General features: G+C 45.5%; 2 protein-coding genes across 11 annotated transcripts in view; one reads left to right on the forward strand and one right to left on the reverse strand.

The window, feature by feature from the left end:
* DMC1 (DNA meiotic recombinase 1) overlaps positions 1-23,116 on the forward strand; it is a 49,186-nt gene that overhangs the window by 1,265 nt on the left and 24,805 nt on the right. For 3 of the 8 annotated variants that reach the window (XM_083156390.1, XM_083156384.1, XM_083156383.1), the window contains 5 exons: positions 4,903-4,989; positions 18,470-18,550; positions 20,609-20,653; positions 21,170-21,316; positions 22,158-22,240. In XM_083156390.1, the coding sequence (XP_083012516.1) occupies positions 4,909-4,989; positions 18,470-18,550; positions 20,609-20,653; positions 21,170-21,316; positions 22,158-22,240 (437 nt within the window). In that variant the 5' untranslated portion in view covers positions 4,903-4,908. Of the gene's footprint in view, positions 1-4,902; positions 4,990-11,976; positions 12,079-13,855; positions 14,015-18,469; positions 18,551-20,608; positions 20,654-21,169; positions 21,317-22,157; positions 22,241-23,116 lie in introns of those variants that run through there. The other 5 variants (XM_083156385.1, XM_083156386.1, XM_083156387.1 and 2 more) reach the window with 5 other exon arrangements.
* UQCC5 (ubiquinol-cytochrome c reductase complex assembly factor 5) lies at positions 5,780-11,956 on the reverse strand. 3 transcript variants are annotated; one of them, XM_083156392.1, is made up of 5 exons: positions 11,778-11,954; positions 9,666-9,718; positions 9,038-9,097; positions 8,153-8,313; positions 5,780-5,911 (listed from the first exon to the last, which is right to left on the reverse strand). In XM_083156392.1, the coding sequence occupies exons 4-5, from the start codon at positions 8,301-8,303 to the stop codon at positions 5,835-5,837; spliced, it is 228 nt and encodes a 75-aa protein (XP_083012518.1). In that variant the 5' UTR covers positions 8,304-8,313; positions 9,038-9,097; positions 9,666-9,718; positions 11,778-11,954; the 3' UTR covers positions 5,780-5,834. The 3 variants fall into 3 exon arrangements, with proteins under 3 accessions (XP_083012518.1, XP_083012517.1, XP_083012519.1); XM_083156391.1 differs by lacking the exon at positions 9,666-9,718 and having other exon boundaries at positions 11,778-11,953; XM_083156393.1 differs by lacking the exons at positions 9,038-9,097; positions 9,666-9,718 and having other exon boundaries at positions 11,778-11,956.

The raw sequence follows: 23,116 nt of genomic DNA on the forward strand, positions 1-23,116 counted from the left end.
AAACATTGACTGCTCTAGGCTACACAGACTGGCTGGCTGTAGCAAAGCAAGCATCACATTTTTGTACGCAAGCGCTCGCAGGTGATGTCAGACACACACCCTGATAACGACAATGATGCAACTTTATTTTTACAACCACTCCCTGCGAACAGCATATTAATGCCAAAATGGTCACTTCCCGTCAATAACTGTGTGAAGGCATCATAATTGTGTGTAGGTACGTAGTGGCACCTTGACGAATGCACAATCTGCTGATAATCACTCAGTTCCGTGAAGCATCGACTTTGCATCCATCTCTAAATCAGGCCCATAGGACAAATAAAAATGGCAAAGATTGTGCTCTACAAAAATAGGAATTTAATACTTACTGGTAATTCCTTTTCACGTAGTCCTTATGGGATACTAGGAATGGTCTTAAGACACTGGGTATTAGAGGGTATCCGCAGGAGGGGTGTGGTACAGGGGTCCGACAGTCGGGATCCCGACAGTCAATAGCCCGAGGTAAGGATCCCGACTGCCACGCGCTCGCCTATGCTATTCTCCCTCTATGGGGGTCATGGACCCCCACGAGGGAAAATAGCAGGTGGCTGTCGGGAACCCGGCTGTCGGTGTTTTGACAGTCGTGATGTCGACGTTGGTTAAATGCCTGTCGGGACCCCATCTGGCACCCCCGCAGGAGACAGGCACATCTATAACTTTGAACTGGGTGTACCGGCTTCTCCCCTCTGATTCCCCGCCCACGTACCAGTTAAGGTAAAACTGTGCCCAAAGGAGGCTGAACATATGAGAGGAATGATGTGTCACTTATGTAAATACATATGTGTTAGAGTAGTGGTGAGTTTTATACCAGCACACCCGCATTCAACCAAAATAACAAACTGAACTGAACAGTGAGGCCACCAAAAACAAGGTGGACCTTTGAAACAACAGATAACTATCTGCAGCGAGACCCCACACTACGTGAAAAGGAATTACCGGTAGGTATTAAATTCCTATTTTCACTAACGTCCTATGGGATACTGGGAATGGTCTTAAGACATTGGGGATGTTCCAAAGCTTCTAGAAGGGATGGGTACATGCGGAGACCGCTGCAGTACCACCTGCCCAAACTGGGTATCCTCTTTGGCCAGGGCGTCAAATTTTGTAAAATTTTACAAAAGTATGCTGCCCCGACCAGGTAGCAGCTCTACAGAGCTGTAGGGCAGAAACACCCCGTGCAGCCACCCAGGATGCGCCCACAGACCTAGTGGAATGTGCCTTCAGTCATGAAGGTGCTGGCAAGCCTGCCACAAAATAGGCCTGTTGTACCGTAGTCCTAATCCACCGAGCAATGGATTGTTTTGATGCAGGATGACCCTTCTTCTGTGCATCGTACAGGACAAAAAGACAGTCTGTCTTTCTAATTCTTGCCGTCCTCTGAACGTAGACACGCAGAGTGCCCACTACATCTAAGGACACCGGAATATCCAGTGAGTCAGAGGCAGAAGGAACCACAAGAGGTTGATTGAGATGAAATGCAGAGATCAACTTAGGCAGGAACTGTGGGTTTGTTTTCAATTCCGCTCTGTCCTCATGAAAAATCAAGTAGGGGCTCTTACATGAGAGAGCACCTAACTCAGAGACTCTACGAGCCGAGGCCAATGCCAAAAGTACCACCGTTTTCCAGGTGAGGTACTTTAATTCCACCGTTGATAAAGGTTCCAACCAGGAGGATTGCAGGAAAGCCAGGACCACATCCAGACTCCACGGCGGTGTAGGCGGGACAAAAGGAGGCTGAATATAAAGTACTCCTTGGAGAAAGGTCTGCACTTCTGGTAAACCAGCCAATTTCTTCTGGAAGAAGATTGATAAGGCCGAAATCTGGACCTTTAGTGATCCTAAACGTAGGCCCAAATCTAAGCCTGCCTGCAGAAAACTCAGGAATCTGTTCAGATTAAATTCCGCTGGTGGAAAACTTTTCTCCTCACACCAACCTACATATTTCCTCCAAATATGGTGGTAGTGGGCTGCGGTCACCGGTTTCCTGGCCTGAGTCGTCGTGGATATGACAGATGTGTGAAGGCCCTTATGAGCTAGAATCTGCCGCTCAACCTCCAGGCCATTAAATGAAGCCACCCTAAGTCCTGGTAGACGCAAAGACCTTGAGTGATCGCTTCTGAGAGGTAGACGCCTAGGCTCTTCCGTAAACAGGCTCTGAAGATCCGCGTACCACGCCCTTCTTGGCCAATCTGGTGCCATCTTGCCGCACAAATGAACTGGGGTACCCCACTGTGGGGACCCAGTTTTTTACTCACCACTGACCTCTTCAGACTGAGTCAGGAGTGTGCGACATGCTGGGGGGGGTGTAACGCTGCATCAACCCACTCCGGACAGTGATCCTGCAGCAGGGACAGCTCGGTACCTTAAGAGTCCTGCAACTTAACCCTTCCAGTCCAACACAGCAAACCCAAAATAATAAAATAAATAAAACTGAAGACAAACTCTCTGGCGCTCCAGCAGTGTGCATCCTCTCCTGAGGGCACATTTTTCTAAACTGGTTTGTGGGCGGGGAATCAGAGGGGAGGAGCAGGTACAACCAGTTCAAAGTTATAGATGTGCCTGTCTCCTGCGGATACTCTCTAATACCCAAGTTCTTAAGACCATTCCCAGTATCCCATAGGACGTTAGTGAAATAACAGTGTACTGTACTATATTTACAGTAATAAGTGTACAGTACATAATCATGATTTGCCTATTATATATCATTGTGGTGCTAGATGAAGATCAGAATCACTACCATCAGAGGCAGAACTCTGGGAGGCAATGGAGTCATCTGCCGCAGGGCTCCTGCTCTCAAGGGGGCACCTATCCAACACCGCCAGTTTAAATCCATTAATTGAAAGCCATCAAAATTCTGTGGCTGAGTTCTGAAATATACAGTATGTGTGTTCTCCCTCTCTTTCTGTATATACATACAGTATACAGTATAATATATATTTCATAAGAGACTATATATATTTTAAATAAGGTTGTGTGTGGGGGGGGGGGCACCAATATTCATCTTGCCTCCGGGCAACTGGGACAAACTTACGCCACTGACTACCATACCAGACTATCACTCATCTTCACTCACTTTCTTCTCTCGCACAGGTTAGGCATACTGCTTATATTTGTTTCACACTTTTACATTTTGGTATTTTTTACACCTTTCCGGTTATCTTCAGAGCAAATTCTGCATTTTGAAAATGAATTACTTATTAATACATTTATCTAAAAAAATTTAAAGGGTTTTATTTTTGCATTCAGTGTTAAACATATTGAATTTGGGGATCCATTTATGATGAATCACATATTCAATGCAACTTGGGTGGTATCTTACCACCCAGGATCACATCGCAATAAGCAATCCTATCAGCGACATAAATGAAGCTGCAGGGACAGGGACAGGGGCTTTGAAAGTGAGAGATTTTGGGGGATTTTTTTTTTTTTTTAAAGAGGCAATCATTTACACTGAAATAGCAAGTTAATTTTGCCATGTAATTGATTGTGGTACTTATGTAATATCTGGGCTCCCCTTTTTCTTATGAGACCGTGTCCCCTCGCCACGCTTCGGGCACGGTGGCTCGCTGCGCTCGCCACACTATATAAAATCAACTCCATGCGTAGTTGGATATTAGGGGTATGAAAAAATGGGGTGCATTTAACATGGGAGCCCAGATAATACATAAGTACCTTGATTGTTGCTTTAACAAAATGGGAAAACTCTCACTTTCTGAATCTCACACATTCTGTGATCTGCTCTGCCGGCTGCTGCGTGTGCGTGGTCAACCAGACCGTGCTGCACAGAGGCCATTTCCAGGAACGATTGCAGGGGAACACTTTGCCTGGCAGGCAGTGCGGTAGGCATTGGTATATGGGGGATGCGGCTGCGTGCGGCAATGGAGGCATCACAGCAGGTGATGGAGATACCCGCAGTGTTCCCTCTTCATACATGTGGGGGGTACTTAATATTTGTGCCTAACCCCAGAAAATGGTTGTTTGAGAATATAGCTGCAAATATACTTTGATAAATGGGTCCACAAATCATTTAAAAGAGATAGCTGTCAGGCAGGGCATAACACGGAACAGAAGGGGAGACATCAGAGGTATGTCATAATCATACAGGTGATATTGTGGGGCCAAAAAAGCCAATAATCTTATTGAGGTTAAATTCGCAGGCCGTGTGATTATTGATAGACTGCGCATGTGTACGGATTGTAGCGTTCCTGAAAATGCGTTCCAGCATGCGGGTCAAGGATCCGGAAGGAGACGTCAATAAGGCTTCAGTGGACGTGCGGGTGACGCACTTCCGGCATGAGGGAAGGACAGCAGGGAGCACGCTATACTGAAGCCTCATAGCGGGGCGGAAGTTAGTGTATAGACTTCTGGTATAGTGGCCGGAATATGCCGCTATTAGATACAGCTGTGGGAGACAGATGAAAAATATGAAATGGAGTCATTTGAGGATATTTAAGTATTTTGTGTACTGTGCATTATATTCAACTGGACGTTATATGTGTCATAGAGAGGCTTTTTAAATTGTATGTATTAGGAAGAAGTAGGATGTGTCCAGGAGCATTTGTATTCCGGTGATTGACCGGGTTTTATCTGTTGCCAGTGCTGCATACCAGAACAGGGCTGACATGTCTCCACACCTTGAAAAAGGGCTATTACTGCCCGAAACATGTCGGTGGGTGGAGAGGAGCCACAATAAGCTAGCAGTCGTACCTTTTCCAACTGGAGCCATTTCCATTCCTATCCGGATTCGGAGTAGAGGTGGTCGACTCTGTCTGTTTATGATTTTCATTTTTTAATTGTTTTTTTATTTTTGTACCTGATACATTGTATGTTTGTCAATGTTATGGATTAAAACCTGCTTTTTAGGGATGGATGCCTCCAAAGAATTTGTTATCCTGTCTGGGAAGGAAGCATAAAGTAACCTTTTTGGTGAAAATAGGGCCTCTGCTAGAGGTGAGTTGTTGCCCCCAAGGGGCCGTAAAACATTGATGTGCTGTTTAGAAGTATCCTGGTTGTTGATCCTTGTGTCCTGAGAGGGGAAAAGAAACCTTTATATGAAAATAGGGCCTATAAGTGAGGTCAGTATTAGGGGAAGGCGTGTGATCTGCCCCGGTTTCTATCACAGCCGCAGAGTCAGGGGAAGGCATGTGATCTGCCCCGGTTTCTATCACAGCTGCAGAGTCAGTCCTGGGCTACGCTCAGGAATGGATTTGCAGCTAATCGCCAACCCAGCTAATATCCGTAAGTCATGCTAAGCAATTTGCAGGCTTGGACGGGCCAGGATTTTACTCTGGCTGAGCCGTGTATTCCTGATCGCAGGACAATTTAGAAGAGCAACGATCAGATCCGGTTTGTTCCAGGCACACAATGAGTTGCTTTTTTTTGCTTTGCTGCTTGTGGCTCAATGTCAAGCTGATCAGCTGGTTCCAATAAAGGAGAGTTGCCATTGAGATGGCATTTATACTTTGGCAATGGTATAGTAACTGGTCCTCCCTCGCAGCTTGCACTCACGCCAAACTTGCACATTTTTGCTCGTATGAAGATCTGTGAATCCGGTGGCACTGTAAGTGCAGCATATAGCTGCGATATAGTGGCACCTAATTGATTTTGACACTTAGGGACCAATTCTGATTAGGAAGCAATTAAAAAAACAAAAAAAACTAACTATGCACTTGGGCAAAACCATGCTGCACTGCAGGTGGGGAAGATGTAACGTGTGCAGAGAGATTACAATACTCAAAAATTACTGAAAATAAATATTATTTTAATTCAACTGACAGTAGTTACATTGTGTGGTATCAAGATTGGGATTTTGGTTCCAGGGAAGCTTTTTCTTCATACATCCTCTCTGACTGGCGCCTTCTGTACACATCATCTGAAACAAGGATACAGTTTCATTACAGAAAGATCATGAAGCATTTAATTACCAATTTATAATGCTAAACCAAGAATTTACTAGCAGTGTAAATAGGATACTGCTAAGTAAACGGTAACACACAGGGTATGGATATCTAAAGCGACACAAACCCCAAAATATACATATATTGCTCTACACATAACTATTCTAAAGAACACAGGTCACACAATCAAATGAAAACATCATTGCACAATATGTGTTCCCCATCGTAGAACCCTACTGTCATTGTTGAGGTCTTGGCCAATCGTATACTGCTAGAAGAGTGAGTGTCGCTAGTTTCCTCTACAACCCAATTCAGTTGTTCAGCTCAACCCTTATTGTATATAAAAAACTAGGCACAGATACATCTGGATTGGAAAGCGTGGCGAGCGTAAGATCAAATCAGATATAACAGCTCAAATTCTGTAGTGGAGAATGGCATCATTTAATGTTCTTAACATTGATAGAATAATTGCTTAAGCCTATAATCAATGCAATAAAACATGTACATATTATAGGTACACCACAGATAATCCAGCACCCTCGGTTCTAGCAGTGTGCTGGATTATGTGTTTTGCCAGATCTTTAATGGTATGGTATCCACCCCCCCTCCTTGTCCCACCAGCAGATCTCCCTACCAGCAGCTTGCCTGGTTTAGTTCAGGAGCCACTAACTTTGAAAAGGGCAAATTATTTCCTTAAACTCATTAAAAGGTTAAAGCAATCTATGTGATCAACTAAAGACACATGTAATAAATATTCGCAAGCATTTTAATTGTTATCTATATATACGAAAGGCTAACTACCACTGGAGGTCACTCGAATGACATAATTTCTCCTTAATAGAATAGAATAGAATCAACTTTATTTGATTCTGTGTGCTGCTGTTGTCGCCCCAGCGGCTACGGCCTGGTCCAGTACTGCTTCTCCCTGTATCTCGCTGTCGAGGCAATGCGCCTGCCGGCAGCTGCGTCAAGGGTCTCCTTGCTTCTCCTGCCGAGGCGGTGCACCCATCCTAGCCGTGGGGGGGGGGGGGGTGTTTCACCGTGCCACCATCCGTCCTCCTCCGTCCAGGGCACCCTCTCTCCGGGGGCCGGGGATGGAAGCTCAGATGCGTGCGACCAACCCCCGGCCCCGACCGAAAGCAACCGGACCCTCGCGGGCTCGCAGAAAGTGAAAGCAAAATTATCTGCTTCAAACTTGCTGGATATGGAGAGAGGGAGCTGTGAAGACAGAATGGAGGTAGGAGCAGATAATAGTAATCTATAATATCCAGATCTAACTAACGGTCCATACACACTGGGTGACTTTGAGCTGAAAGCAGCTCAGTTTTGTCTTTTGAGTTGCTTTTAGCTCAAAAGCCGCCCAATGTGTACGGCCCGACGATGAGCGCTGATGCTCGCACCTGGATCATATTTTGCAAACAGGAAGAATATCAAAATTCCAAACCAATGGTTTAACCATCAATTCTTATTCATTTCCTAATCCTTCACTTCTAGGATCAACACTTACATCATTAGCCAGCTGCTGTTGTCATACTACAAGTCCCCTAATGCCTTGCCACAGTTTTTCTATAAGGTAGTGGCAAGGCATGCTGGGATTTGTAGTTTTACAACATCTGGAGAGCCACAGGTTGGCCAGGCCTGTACTACACATATGCCAAGGAAATATTCCTTTTCTGACAGAGATCCTGGCCTCTTCCCCCCCCTCGCAAAGCTAAAGACATGCCTCCACTTTTTACGAAACTGAGGCAAATACCGCCCCCTTCCCAACCTCAACCACTTACAATGTGATTCCGTCGTGCGCCCGCAATCTCAGACCCGTACGGCACATGCAAATAACGGGTCTGGCACTCTATCTGCATACAAAATGCTAGGTTACAGCTTTTTGTGGAAAACATTATAACATAGCATTTCATATGCAGATGCAGCTGCAGTTACACACAGAATGTAGGCATGCTGTATATATATATTTTACACAATAAGGTCTGCTTTTGCATCTTATTAACATAGCAATACAAATAAGACACATTTTCAGCAATGCATGGTGTATTGAGGCTAGAGGTGTGAGAATATATTTTAATACCCACCAATTACATTGTTTTGCATACATTGTAATGGTGTTGGTATTTCAGAATATTTTTTGGCTTGTGATGTTGGAAATCAGATTTCTGGTAACAGTAGACATCACCGGGAAGATTCTGTAATAACAGGGAACTTACAGAAGGTCTCCCTGCCGATCCGGACATTGATCATAAACCATTCCATGGCCCCTCCCAGAACGAAGAAGAAAGGAAGGAAGCGGTACATGCCGAATCTCTTCTTCCCTGGGACCTTATCCAGGAGAATCGCTATTGTGCTTCTCCTGTCCATGTCTGCATATCTGCAAAGAGAGGGAAACATTCAGTGTGACAGACCGTGAGGAGAGCAGCATTCATAGAGCAGAGGAGGAGCGGTAGATTGTGTATTAGTGACTTCACCAAAAAGGGGTAAGTGCAGGGAAATGGTGATGCTCTCCTCTCACTGCTAAACACACAAACGGGGCAATTCAGACCTGACCGGTCAGATCCGAATTCGCTCCCCTGGCCGATGGTGGGGGTTAACGCATGCCCTAATTTGCGCATGTGCAAACCCCCAGAGTGAACACCATAGACGGGTTATACACTCACCGGGGCATTCGCTCAATGGTTGGGCGGGAAGGGGACGGGCAGGGGTCCCCCCAGGGTTTTATGGGAGTGCCCACAAAAAACGGTGGGTGTGCCCATGGAAACGCTGGACGGACACCTGAAAGCGCAGGCATGTCCATGCTTGCTTGGGACGGGCAGCTGACGTCACGTGAGATCACTGCCCGCTACCAATTCTGTGGAAAGTGGCCATCTGGAAAGTAAGTACAGACTTACCTTTCAGAGCGAAGGCTGAAGAAATCATTTGATGGTGATCGAATGCTAGTGCAGCGATTCGATCAACAGGGGGGGGGGGGTTAACTGCTCGCTTGGCAGCAAATATACGATGCCTAGCAAGCAGGTCTGAATCAGGCTCAAAATAACAATAAAACAGAAACAACTACATCTGTTAAAGATATGATATTGTGTATTATCCCATATTACATGAAACACTTCTGTCCACGGCTTCACCACAATACTCAGATCGTCATGGGCTCATAAAACCTGTAACAAAAATGAGAAGTGGATGTTCCATAACCAACTCCTTTTTAAAACACAACAATATGTAACCACATCCCATAAATGTTTGCTTACTCAATAGTGAATGCAGTAATATTGTTCCATGAGAAATATATATATATATATATATATATATATATATATATATATATATATATATATATATACACACACACACACAGTATATATTCCCTGCAGAGCCACTCCTAGTACAAAAAGACGCCGTGCCCTGACGCACTTCACGTCACCCGAGTACTGGATTGGCTCCAGCTGCATTCTGATTATGTTCCAATCAAAAGACAATTGTGTGGCAGTACTCCAATTAAAAATGTCCACTTATAAGCCATTAGCTAATAAGAGATTTGTAATTCACAACCAATAAAAATAGAGGAGGCTTGGCAGAACCTGATGACCAGCCACAGGTTAATGCTCTGGCCATGGGACCTTGTATAAAAAGTGTCCCCAAGCTGTGGCATTAGCATTGTTTGAGACCAGTACTGGTTGCCAACCCCTACGTATTTCGCATACGGTCTGATAGTAATTTTGTACTTGCCGTTCAAGTGAATGGTGAAATCCATTCATATTCTTTCTATGGTGTATTCATTCCTAAAAGAATACGAACACCCGTATACTGGCCTTAGTAAATTCTAAAAATACAAACTTATGGTCTTATATCATATTGAATGGCTACGAATACGGGCATTCAATCTTAGTAAATTTCCCGGTACTTATGTAGTATCTGGGCTGCCGATTTTCTGATTGCATGCGATATCAGATGCGATTCAATGCTATTTTTCCGACCCGAATTTAAAATCGGGCGCCCAGATACTACATAAGTACCAATTTCCCCTTTTGTATTGAATCGACTGAAGGTCCATACACACTTGACGATTTTCAGCTGAAAATCGCCTAGTGTGTATGGGCCGGAGATCCCAGACTAGCATCATCGCCAGCGAGGTGTGCAGTCTGCTAGTTTTACCAGCACATCTAGCGATGATGGCTCATATTTGAGCCATCATCGCTGAATGTGTACAGCAGCCATCTGGGCAGAAAGATCAGAGGCTTTCAGCCCGGCTGACCACCCCCGCCCTCCCCGCGGGTATAGGTACCACTGGGCACCAATGATAATGTATTAGCCAGTAATATATACATTGCTGGCACAGACCAGCAATGTATATATTATTGGTACCACTGCGCACCAATTATAATTTTTGTATTAGCCAGTAATATATATAATATATATATTGCTGGCAAAAGCGAGCAATGTATATATTATTGGCACCACTGCCCACCAGGGGTTAAAGTGAGCCGGAACGGGGTGGAACCGCTCACTTTGCCCCCCTGCCTACATCACTGAATGAGACAGCCGGGCGGAACGGTGGGAAAACCGGATATCTCTGAGGTCCGTCCGTCCGTGGCTAGGCTATTTTAAATGATGCGCCAGCTCGTGACTTGTGAGCCAATCAGAGATTGGGGCCCAGCAGCCAATCAAGAGCCACTGATGCCTGTTAGGCTGCTGGGCCGCGAGTTGCGAGACAGAGCATCATTCAAATAGCCATGCCATGGACGGATAGACCTGATCTGAGACGGGTTTTCCGCCTCTGTCCGGCTGTCTCCTTTACCGCACAGTGCAGGGCACACAGTAACTTCTCCCTGGCACTGTGCAGGTTACCAAAGGCACGGAGCATGTTACCCCTGGCACGAAGCCTTTACGGTGTGTGGCATATTGTCTAATGGGCATTACGGTATGTGGTATAATGTGTAATGGGCATTACGGTGTGCATAGTCCCCTGTCCCACAAAGCCATGCCATAAATTTTTCACAGGCCAGCAGTGTTTAGGTTACCGCCGCCACTGCCCGTCCCCACTGTATATTTTGTTATGGCGCAACATATACATTGCTGGCGCAAATGAATGGATTTCTCCCTACGTGCACGGCTGCAAATTAAATGTTTGCCATGCACATGGGTGAGATTTTTCCCGGTCAGGGTGGCGCGGGGTGGAGTTTACCTGATTGCTGGGCCCCGAATATACACAGGCCAGCAATCAGTTCTGAATCAGGCACCAAGAACAGGAATGCACTGAATAAAATGCCCCCCCCCACACTTGGAATTCAAACTCCGCCCATTATTTAAATAGCCTTGTAATGAAATATATTCAGTAAAGTCTTTCGCCGACGCCTCCTGAAAATCTCTTGCTCTTTGAGGAAAATAGTTCAGTGTGTACGCACTACTTTGGTGAAAGATATATCGGTCAGAGATTTTGGCAAAGTGTTTTGAAATGTAAATCTTCTAGTGTGTATTGGCCTTTACAATCACTGGATTTCCAGGTACAGGACACTTTCTTGCTTTGCATAATAGCATTCCATTCCAGTCATTCTGCAGATACACTGCCATTAAATCGATTTACTTATTCCCCAGGCATTCGACTTGAAATGGCAAACAAATACATAATCATATTACAATAATCAATACATGTAAGCCTATGAATATAGGGCACTGCAGTGTGTGTGTGTGATGTGCTTATGTACAGTGTATATTCCACATAGCCAAGGATCCCTGGAAACCTGATGCAGCTTTCCATGTGTTTGTATTGTACAGTATGTACCTAAACATGGACTCAAGGGAACAGGAGCCCTGTACTTACACCCATCGTTTGTAACTTACTGTATGCATCACTCAGTCACAGCACATGACACTGCCCCTTATGCACTACTCTGTCCGAGTACCAGGGTCACCTCTGTCTCTCTCAGCCAGCAGCAGAGCACTGACAGCCAGAGCCAGTACACACATAAGTATCCCTGTGTGTGTGTGAGCGCAGAGAAGGAGGTGCTAACTGAGTGCTTCAGGAAGAATATCTAAACCTCTGTAATGAGCAAGTATGACTAGACCCTGGGAAAAGATGGACAAGTATGACTGCACCCTGTGTGATTACTAAGATGTACCATAGTAATGCTGTGTACACATGGTGAGATTCCCATCCTATTCCACTAGATTCGAGTGCTATACAATCATTGCTATCTCTGTACTTTTTACATCAAATTCTTCCTATCAGCATTAGATTTGCACTATATAGTCATTGCTGCCCTGTCTATCTGGGTTTCGATTTGTGCTGCCACGGGAGCGCGCATCGGGATCGCAAGTTAAAAAACCTGTGCGATCTGCATACAATCTACTTGCGATCTGCATGCGATTTTGACTATATAGTCAAAATCTCATGCTGGATTGTACCGTGTGTACACACCATAAGTGTCACACTACACTACTACTTGGGTAGTGTCTAGATCCCCTTCAGTTTTGACAATTTTCTCATCATGCCCTGGGTCCACGTTGTACCCTACTACTTGGAGCTGTTGCCTGTCTATTACCAATTTAATGAGTGCAAAGGTGCTCCTCTTCAATACTGATCCCGAATATTTCATCCAGCTCTCTCAGGATCTTATAGCATGTGCATACCTCCCAACTTTTTATCCCTATAAAGAGGGACAGTGTGCGTTCCGAAATTTCACGGATGTGGCCTAGCGGGAAGGGGGCATGGCCTATACTCGCATCGCTGCAATGAGGTCACGCGCCTGCATACCTCCCAACTTTTGACCTGAGGAAATAGGGACACTCGCGCGGCGAAGCCGCGTGAGCGTCCGAAAAGGGGGTGGGGCGTATGCAAATGAGGGTGCGGCTTATGCTAATTAGCCGCAACCTCATTTTCATACGAGAATAGACGCTGTGCGCATGCGCACAGCGTCTATTCTACTAGATTGGGGGGTCTCCCAACTGCCACCTCCCCCCCGCAGCGGGACAATGCCTGCCGCGGGTGGGACAGCGGGACAGGACCCGAAAATCGGGACTGTCCCTCTAAAATCGTGACAGTTGGGAGGTATACGCCCGTTTTCGCCCGCCGTGTAGGCATGCCCCTCTGGCATGCGCACAGCGTCTATTTTTGTGTGACGGGGGACTCCCAACTCACTACCACCACGGGACACTAAAGACCCTGGGAGGGACGCGGGAGTTCCAAAAAAAGCGACATTCCCATGATAAGCAGGACAGTGGGTAGGTATGCAAGACTTGTGCAAAGATTATGCGCCATTATTCTGGTTCACTCACAAAGGCAAATTCCTTTTCAAATGGACAAAACCATGTGCACTGCAGGTGGGGCAGATGTAACATGTGCAGAGAGATGTGGGTGGGTTATTTTGCTTCTGTGCAGGTAAAATACTGACTGCTTTATTTTTACACTGCAATATAGATCTCACTTTGAAGTAAAACCCCACCCAAATCTAATTCTCTCTGCAAAAGTTACATCTGCCCCACCTGCAGTGCACATGCTTTTGTCCATATGAGAAGGAATTTACCTTTGTGAGTGAACCAGAATAAGGGCCATGGTGTATGCACATGCTCAGAAATGACCCTGCACATATGCCCACCATCTATACCCGTGCAAATGTTTTGGTCCATGCGAACAGACCAGAATAACCCCATTAGAAGTAGGCCAAACAAAATCATTTTTTTGTCTCACTTTACATTAGAAAATGTTATAACCAGTGTCTATTTACTTAGAGGTAGAGTGAGTCTGCTACCCCATGCAGTGTAAAGATAAGTTTAGGAAGGTGTAGCAACTAAGGATCTGTAAATATATCACATTTTTAGGCCTAAACCCCTAGTAAACCAGGAGCAATGTTGGATTTTTCTTGTGTGGATTATAAAGTTTTTTGAGAAAAAAAAAATCAGTACTGTAACCTAAAGCTCCCATGAGGCACTGGGGCAGCAGCACAGAAAGCACACAGATAACACAGACACAGAGGTTAGGTTATTATTAACCCTATATTGCCCCAGCAGTAGGCAGATAATGCACAATTACTGGTAGGTACAGTAGGATGGTGTGAGGTGAGGAGACTTTGAGGCGAGAGGTGAGGAGGGTCATGTGAGGTGATATATATAACAGAGGTGGGGAGAATGGGAGGTGAGACGACTGGGAGGTGTGTGGTGTGAGGTGATATATTAGAGGTGAGGATTAGGGATGGGCATCGCATCGCAAAGGTTTTACTACTATCTATGTTTTTGTTCTGATGGTAGTAGTTTTACCATTTGATTGGGACATTTCGATGTTTGCTGACATCGAATGGTAAACATTTGATGGTGTGTTCCGAGGGTACCTCCCCCCAGCCAGTCACAGTGTAGTACTTCTGCACATGCATGGCCACACTAAAGATGTTTGAGACAATCATATGATTTATTTTTTACAATTAATTCTTTTGATGTGGTGGTCAGTAACCAGCGCATCGAAAAATGTGATGTTGGAAGCCCAGCCATCATTTGATGGTGGGCTTATAATTTCCATCCCTAGTGAGGAGAATGGGAGATGTGAGTGGATGAGTCGGGGAGTAACATGTGACCTGCATATAGGAATACTGTAGGGATGGACATCGGAAGCCCACAATCAAATGATGGCTTGGCTTCCGTCATTGAATCTTTTGATTAATTGGTAACTGACCATCGCATCAAAAGAATTTTATTAAAAAAAACTATTTAATATGCACACGTGCAAAAAAAAACCGGTACTTGTTTCCTAGAACGGCCACACCGATTTTGATCGGGTCGGAAAAATCGAGTCGATCGCATGCGACCGACGCGATGGACCCGATTTTTACATTGATTCAAATGTGAATAGGGTCCCGGGGACCCTATTTTACATTGGATTCAAAGTAAAATTGTCCCCAGACCCGAATTTTAACCCCCCTGATGGCTCAAATGCCCCCATTGTGAACGGCACCCCACGATTGACGCCAACCCGAAGCGTGGCGAGCCTGCGAGGGGCGGCGGTACGCGTCCTCCGACCTTTTCATACCCCTACTATCCATGTCGGCATGGAGTTGAGAATATAAAGTGTGGCGATCGCAGCGAGCCACCGAGCACGAAGCGTGGCGAGCGTAGCGAGCCCCGCGATGGGACGCGCATAACTTCACAGGTATACGCGTCCCCTCGCGGGGCTCGCTGCGCTCGCCACGCTTTGGGCGCGGTAGCTCGCTGCGCTCGCCACACTTTATATTCTCAACTCCACGCCGAAGTGGATAGCAGGGGTATGAAAAAGGTCGGAGGACGCGTACCGCCACCCACGATTGACGCCAACCCGAAGCGTGGCGAGCATAGCGAGCCTGCGAGGGGCGGCGGTATGCGTCCTCCGACCTTTTCATACCCCTACTATCCACATCGGCGTGGAGTTGAGAATATAAAGTGTGGCGAGCCCGAAGCGTGGCGAGCGCAGCGAGCCCCACGAAGGGACGCGCATAACTTCACAGGTATACGCGTCCCCTCGCAGGGCTCGCTGCGCTCGCCACGCTTCGGGCTCGGTGGCTCGCTGCGCTCACCACACTTTATATTCTCAACTCCACGCCGACGTGGATAGTAGGGGTATGAAAAGGTCAGAGGACACGTACCGCCGCCCCTCGCCACGCTTCGGGTTGGCGTTAATCGTGGGGTGCCGTTCACAATGGGGGGGGGCATTAATTAATAGCCATGACGGGGGCATATACAATTTCAAAGGAAATCGGGTCCATCGTGTTAGTCGTGTAACTTAACTTAAGGTACACGATTACTAACGATTGTGGCCGTTCTAGGAAACAAGTACCAAAAAAACATATTGCACATATACGCAAAACCTCTAAGCATGGTCCCCTTCGGATGGGACTCGGGGATGGGACCCAGTATAACCATGGCAACACCATTGAATGTATACAAATCGATGGTGGTAAACATCGGAATGCCACCATCGAACTGTAAAAATACTACCATCAGTACAAAAACATTGATGGTTGAGAAACATCACAATGCAATGTCTTTCCCTAGAATAATGTTGCTATAAGTCACCCATATGTTTTAATTGTTAACTTACTTAACCATTGAAATAAAATAAAGACAACTGAGTAAAGTTGGAAAATAAAGGTCACAGCCCAAATTTATTGAATTATATTAATTTTAATTGAAGCCAAGGTGGTGACACTGAGCAGAGCTCTTCGGTTAAGGCTCGCAAATAAAATAGCTTAATTAACCAAAATGGGAGTGGCTTAAACCACCCCCTGCACAACCGTGTTGGGAAGAAACTATTTACCCTTAACTGGCAGAGTACTAGCCCCTCCATAAGATGGCGACCTGGTCCTCCCCTAAGGTAGTGACCAGCTCGCCTTTCTCAAAGGGGAAATGCTAGTCAAACTAGTTGTGCAATAAATTGAGCCACCGAGGAGCCCTGTTCTCCGCCTGCTGTTTCCTGTAATGCTGGAATGGCTATTATTTCTCAAAATCATTCCAACTAAAAATTTATTCCAGAGAAAATAAAAAAATTCTTCTTCAGGGCGGGTGGGTGGTATCCAAATGGAAAAAAAAACAGCAAGAGGAAGTTGTCACTTCAGGCTGCCGCTTATGAAGCTAACTAAAGCCCTCCCCATAATCAACTTCTATTGGACAGGTGTTTGATTGACACCTTGAACTAGCCAATGACCTAAACCTGACCCTAAAGGCTGCAAACTACCAGAACGTTCTCAATAAAACAGGGTGCTTTTATTCTTTCAAGCTTACACAGCTCTCAATTCTTTTTCTCTGTGTGGGGCCCCAGGACCTGTACTGGGATGAGGAGCTGATGAGCCTGTATTAAGAGTCCACAACACATAAGAAATATGAAATAAAGAACTTTTAAAGTGAAGTCAGAGAACTACCAGACAAGCATACTATACAAAACTGAATTATTATTTCATTGTAGTAGTTCTACTTTGTATAATTTCCTTTAATTATAAAGATGGCATACATTGTACATTGAAACACAACATTATAACAAAATCAAGTCACATTTGATAGTGATATAAATTGGAGGGTAAAGAAAGCATTATTCAAAATAGTTTACAATAATGTGTGGGTGAGTAGAATAATAAAAAGTGTATTTGTGATTATTCATTCGCTTAGGTAGCAGCATGATGGTGCAAAGAACAAAGGGGTGTGGATCAACTCACAGACAATGGACCTTATTCTGTTCCACACACAATACTGCAAAATTCCCAGCATTGCATGTGGATGAAACGCCGCTGCACGGCCGCCCTCCCCCCCTTGCTCACGGAGTTCCCTTGCATGGCTGCTAAACATCCATTCGCAGCCTTGGGTGCGGGGACCAAATCATTTGATGGTCAGCGACTGGTGTCTAAGATATGCGTGCTCCCTTTACAGGAAGCGGGCGGGCAGCTGCCCACCTTACAAACCGGCGTCACGCCCACATCAGCATGGAAACACCTAGCGTTTTTATGAGAACACCCATGAAATGCTGGGCGCATGGGCGCATCCGGTCGCCACCGCCCCACGCTCGCACTGCTAGTGTGTAGGCCCCATTAGAGGAGTGAAAAAAAAGAGGATGTTAGAGGGAGACAGAGGGATTTATATACATTCTGATTGGTTGCTATGAGCAACAACTCCGAGAGAGAGATAAAGAGAGGTAGAGAGAGAGAGATAGGTGTTCAAGGAGGGGTGGAGAAAGAAGGGTTTCATGGAAAAAGAGGGAATGAGAAAGAGGAGTGAGAGTAAGAAGGGGGACGTAGAGAGAAAGGGATAGCGAGAAAGATAGTGACAGAGGGAGGGAGACATTGACAGAGAGAACGAGCATAAGAGAGGGAAGGAGAAAGTGTCCGGGAGAGAGAGAAAGTGTCAGAATGAGATTGAGAGAGACAGTATCAAGGAGAGAGAGAAACAGTGGCAGGGAGACAGTGAAAGAAGCAAGAGAGAGTGCCCAGTGGAGAGAGTGTGCGGGGGGGGGGGGGGGGGGAGTGGCATGTGGGGGGTGGGATAGAGAGAGAGAGAAAGGGGGGAGTGAGCACTACCTCAAAACAGCACAGGTATCTGATCACTTTACACATTAGGCCTCATCCCCTAAATACCAGCGAATTGTAGCACTAAACTGATCGGAGCCAGCCAGGCTACAGCAGATATTGCTTGCTTCAGTAGGTTTGGGTGGAGGGGAGGCAGAGTGGGTGGCGCCGTATCATCCCCCATGGTAACAGCTTAGTGCTGAGGCCGCTCTCTCCGGTGGGTAGGAAGAAGCGGTGAACTTCACTACCGACAGTGACTGAATGCAGGGCCCCAATGACTGTGTGACGGAGTGTGGCCACATAACAGCTGCCTGCACCCCCTGCACCCACTGTAGTTTCGCCACTGTCAATTACCTGTGTGAAATGTCTTTAGGAATTTTTATGTTTCTGTATATTTCTCACAAAATAATAAGTTAATAAACTACTACAAACTGATACAGTATTACAGTACAGCATACATTAAACTTCAGTAGATATGTGGAAATATACTTACTGTAAAATCATTATCTTTGATATGTCCAGGTCCAATATTTGTTTGCAATTATAATGAAATCAATGGAGGATCAAGTTGTGAATGAAGAAGTGGGATTTAATGATGATGAGGTAAATATTCATTTCACACACACACACACACACACACACACACACACACACAACACACAAAAAAAGTTTTTCCTTTTCCTAAAGTGTAATTGTGTTAATCTAGACTAGAGAAACCTCCTTAATGACCAATAGATCAGTGTTTCTCAGGCTCGGTCCTCATGACTCCTTACATGTTTCCGGATCTCTAGCATGTGCACAGGTTTCTTCATTACTAGGGCTGGGTACAAACAACAGAAATGTTGTTGAATAAAATAGAGGTTCTGAAGCAATTTTAGGGTGGCGCTTGATATGAACCAGTTACTCCAAGTAACTGCTATTAGAACAGGGAAGTTAGGCCCCTAACTCTATTTGACTCAGCTAACCAAGGCCTTGTGACACCGCCCCAGCGAAGACATGCCCCCCTTCCGCTGTTACCCCACGCAACTGAGGGGATGGGTTACGAAGACACATCCCTTCGTATATGCACGCAGCAGGAAAAATCATTTAGATGGTCGCCAACCATCAAATGATTTTCCCTGCATACTTGCATCTGCAAATATAAGTCAGTGGAGAGACAGTGGAGGGGACACCCATGAAAAGCTGGGTGCTCCCATGTCGGAGCCCTGTCTCTGTCCCTGTTCCGCCCTCTTCCCTCCTTGCTGCGAATGGCTGGGTGACCATATAAATCCAGCCTACCCCCCGAGCCACCCGGGACCTTCCCAGGTGACAGGATCGCATGTGAACACATCGCATGCTGTCCTTTGTGACCCTGTTCCCTGCCGCCGGGAGGTGGGCCGAGTCAGAGGCCGGATGGCCGGCAGGTCCAACCTGGGGCTCAAGTTCAATGTACATGGGACCACGCATTGGACCCTAGGGGGACGTCAAACCTCTGACCTCTGATTTGGCCCGATTTCTCAACCTCATCTTCGGGATTGGGAGAAATCGGTACAGATTGGAGTAGTGTATGGGAACCTTCACACTTCCTTAGTGGCAATCAAAAACAAGTCCTCAGTGCTATCACTATACAGTGTATAAAGGGCTAAATCCTCCTAACCTTATTGAGATGAAGTACCGCCAGTGACCACTAAAGCCCACTCGATGGACCAAATTACTCGTTTACAGAAAGTGAAACCAAAATTATATGTTTCAATCTTGCTGGATATATAGAAGGGAGCTGTAAAGACATGAAGGTAGGAGCAGATAGGGACTAAAGGCCCATACACACTGGGTGATTTTGAGGTGAATACAGCTCAATTTTGTCATTTGAGCTGCTTTTAATTCAAAAGCTGACCAGTGTTTACGGGCCAGTGATGAGTGCTCCCGCATCATTCCCGGTATTACCATCAGATGAGCGACTTGGGTAACGGCTTTCCATAGGGTCCTACTATGGAAAGTCATCTACCCCTGAGAAAATACCTTAGATGGGCAGGGCCTGAGCTGAGTGGAAACATCACTTAAACTGCATGAATACACGGCCTATGCAACTTAGTCAGGGCCGCCGACAGGGGGGTGCTGTGGGTACAGCTGTCCCGGGCCCCGGCCTCTGGGGGGGGCCCGGCCAGCTGCCCACAGTGACCCCCGCACACCGCCTCCCCCACCCGGCGGCCCCCCAGCCAGACATGCACGATACACAGTGCAGCCTGCAGAGCGCCGAGCCTAGGACACAGAGGGGGCTTGGCGCTCTGCAGGCTGTACTGTGCAATGCAGTGTGTGCTCCTGAGGAGACGTGGGATGCCGCAGCTAGGTTAACAATGGTGTGAAGTCCCGGGCCCCAAAATTACTAGTGGCGGCCCTGAACTTAGTGTACACCCCCATCCAATATTTCCAGCATAGGGCACACAATAGCTCATTTATAATCTCTCCGGATCAATAATCTGCTTGTTACCTCAATCTCATTATTACAGGGTTGTTTTTATTTGTGGTCCACCAGAGAGTACAAGCTCTATCTCTCCTTTCCCTTGCTTCTAAGGGATTTGGCTAGGGTGAGGGGGTGACCCTGCAATATATTTTGCTAGGTGGTAGTGCAACGTTAAACAATTTACTATTTGAAAGACATTTACTATTTGTTATGTTTTTTAGGAATCTTTTTTCCAAGATATTGATATGCTACAGAAGCACGGTATTGTAAGTATGATTTTTAAAGCCTTTATTACTAATTTACTAAGGTCAAATGGTTACGAATTAGGCAATCTCTGATTCATATTTCCATACCCCCACCTCTAAATTCCCACTGTTTCTATCACAATGCTCTGGACTTGCGTTCAGAAATAAGCGTGATCACCGACCTCGGGCTGCATCCGTGTTGATCGCTGGGGTCTGATTGAAAAGCTCTGGGCACTTAACCAGGAGAACAAACCTAGCTGCTAGCTGTACTCAACCTGCCCCATAGAATCCTTGGATGGTCATATACAGTATCATGAGTATGCTTATCTGTTTTGTTTTGATTGTAAATTGCCCAATAATTGTGTATTTAGTTTTATTATGCCTGGGTTAACACAGCTAATATGATAAACAAACCCACCTTTGGTTATTCATCTAAGAAGATTTGACATATTCTCTTTGGCAAAAAATAAAAGTGAATCGCAGAATTCTGTAGACCAGGTACAAAGCACGCTACTGTAAATATATGTTACTTCACAGAATGTAGCAGACATTAAGAAGCTAAAGTCTGTGGGAATATGCACAGTGAAAGGAGTCCAGATGACCACTAAAAAGACCATGTGTAACATTAAAGGACTGTCTGAGGCGAAAGTGGATAAAATAAAAGAGGCGGCAAACAAATTAATAGTGAGTTACATATTGTAACATTATATCAAATGCACACGTGTTTTATAGGATTTTATTACAAATAGGAATGTCCAAAACAAAAGCATTTTCTATGTTACCAGCAAAATCTACTCTTAAGGCAATAGTAAATGCAGGATTGGCACTTTCCTAGCACGGCGCCCATCGCATCGTATACCATAAGGCATACAATGGTATGCGATGCTGTACAATGTTGCGCGATGTCAGCCGATGTTATACAATTTTAAATTGTATACCATCGCATTGTATGCCATTGTATGCCATATACAATGGTATAAGATTTAAAATTGTATAAGCACCCTAATGGGTTTTTTCAATGTTAAATGGTCCCCCTATAAGATTATTAATTGTATAAGCACCGTAATACCAGAATGTTCCATAAATACTCCATCTTTTGGGGAGGGGGGTATTCAATGTTGTTTCAGACCGTTGGAACATTCCTGATCGGTATATCAGCCAATTTGATGTCATTTCGACAGTCGGAATTTAATTTTTCAACTGTTGGAAACCTTGCGATCCTACTTTGCGCAGGCTTCAGTGCGGTCAAAAACGGCCCCTTATTAAGGGCCGCGAGCAACGCGATTTTCTCTTTCACCGTTAAATTAGCTGGTGATTGACAGAAAATCGGGTCCATCACGTTGATTGTATGCCTTAAGTACCTTAAAGTTAAGGCATACAATCAACGAGATGGGCACCGTGCTAGGAAACAAGTACCCAATATACTTAGATGAGCGATTACCAATAATAATTCTTTAGGGAAATGACATTAGAGATGACTATGCCATCTATTCTATAACATTGTTCTTATGTGTATTACCTGCAGGAACCTGGTTTTCTTACTGCCTTTGAATACAGTGTCAAGAGGAAGATGGTGTTCCATATCTCTACTGGCAGCCAGGAACTTGAGTAAATCTATTGGTGGTGTTAAGAATTGACCTCTGGCAATGCGTTGCTTTTGCACTTTCAGGCATTGTTAAGAAATGGAATATGACTTTGAGACATTTCTCTAAATTAATTTTACATTGTTTGATTTTAGTTTATTTTTAGTAGCTTATTTAAAATAACCTAAACAGTTACATAACACTAGTATAGCTGCTGTAAGTGAAAATATTATACAATGTGCATATTTTTAAAAGGAGCCGTTTCAAATTTGGTTCAAAACTTTAATGTGGTTTAGGTATTTTGATGTAATTTTTAACATGTGGCACATCTACATTAGTCCATTGTTAGGGATGTAACTACGGGGGGAAGTGGGGCGGCTGGGGGGTCACCCCCAGCCGGGCGTGCTTCCTCCCAGTGTCAGTGACGCCATGCGGGTGATGTCCTCCCCGCATGCCCGTGCATCTGACATGGGGGAAGAGCCGGTGGAGTTTGAAGTGGCTGTGTCGCGGGAAAGCATGGAGATAGTGACGGTCATGCCACAGACCCAGACCGAGACCCCGTGCTGGCCGTGGCATCTAAAAGGAGCGTGTTAGTACAGTATTTACTCAAATTTGCGGTACTTATGTATTATCTGGGCTCCCATGTTAAATGCACCCCATTTTTTCATACCCCTACTATCCAACTACGCATGGAGTTGATTTTATATAGTGTGGCGAGCGCAGCCAGCCACCGTGCCCGAAGCGTGGCGAGCGCAGCGCGGCCCGCGAGGGGACGCGGTCTCATAAGAAAAACGGGAGCCCAGATATTACATAAGTACCGAATTTGCTGCCTCTTCTGCAGAGAAAAGTAATGTTGCATGACTCATTGCGGCTGGCTTGTGGGGTTTTTTTTTGGGGGGGG

Source organism: Crinia signifera, chromosome 8 (assembly GCF_055691185.1).
Source record: "Crinia signifera chromosome 8, ASM5569118v1, whole genome shotgun sequence".
NCBI lineage: Eukaryota > Metazoa > Chordata > Amphibia > Anura > Myobatrachidae > Crinia > Crinia signifera.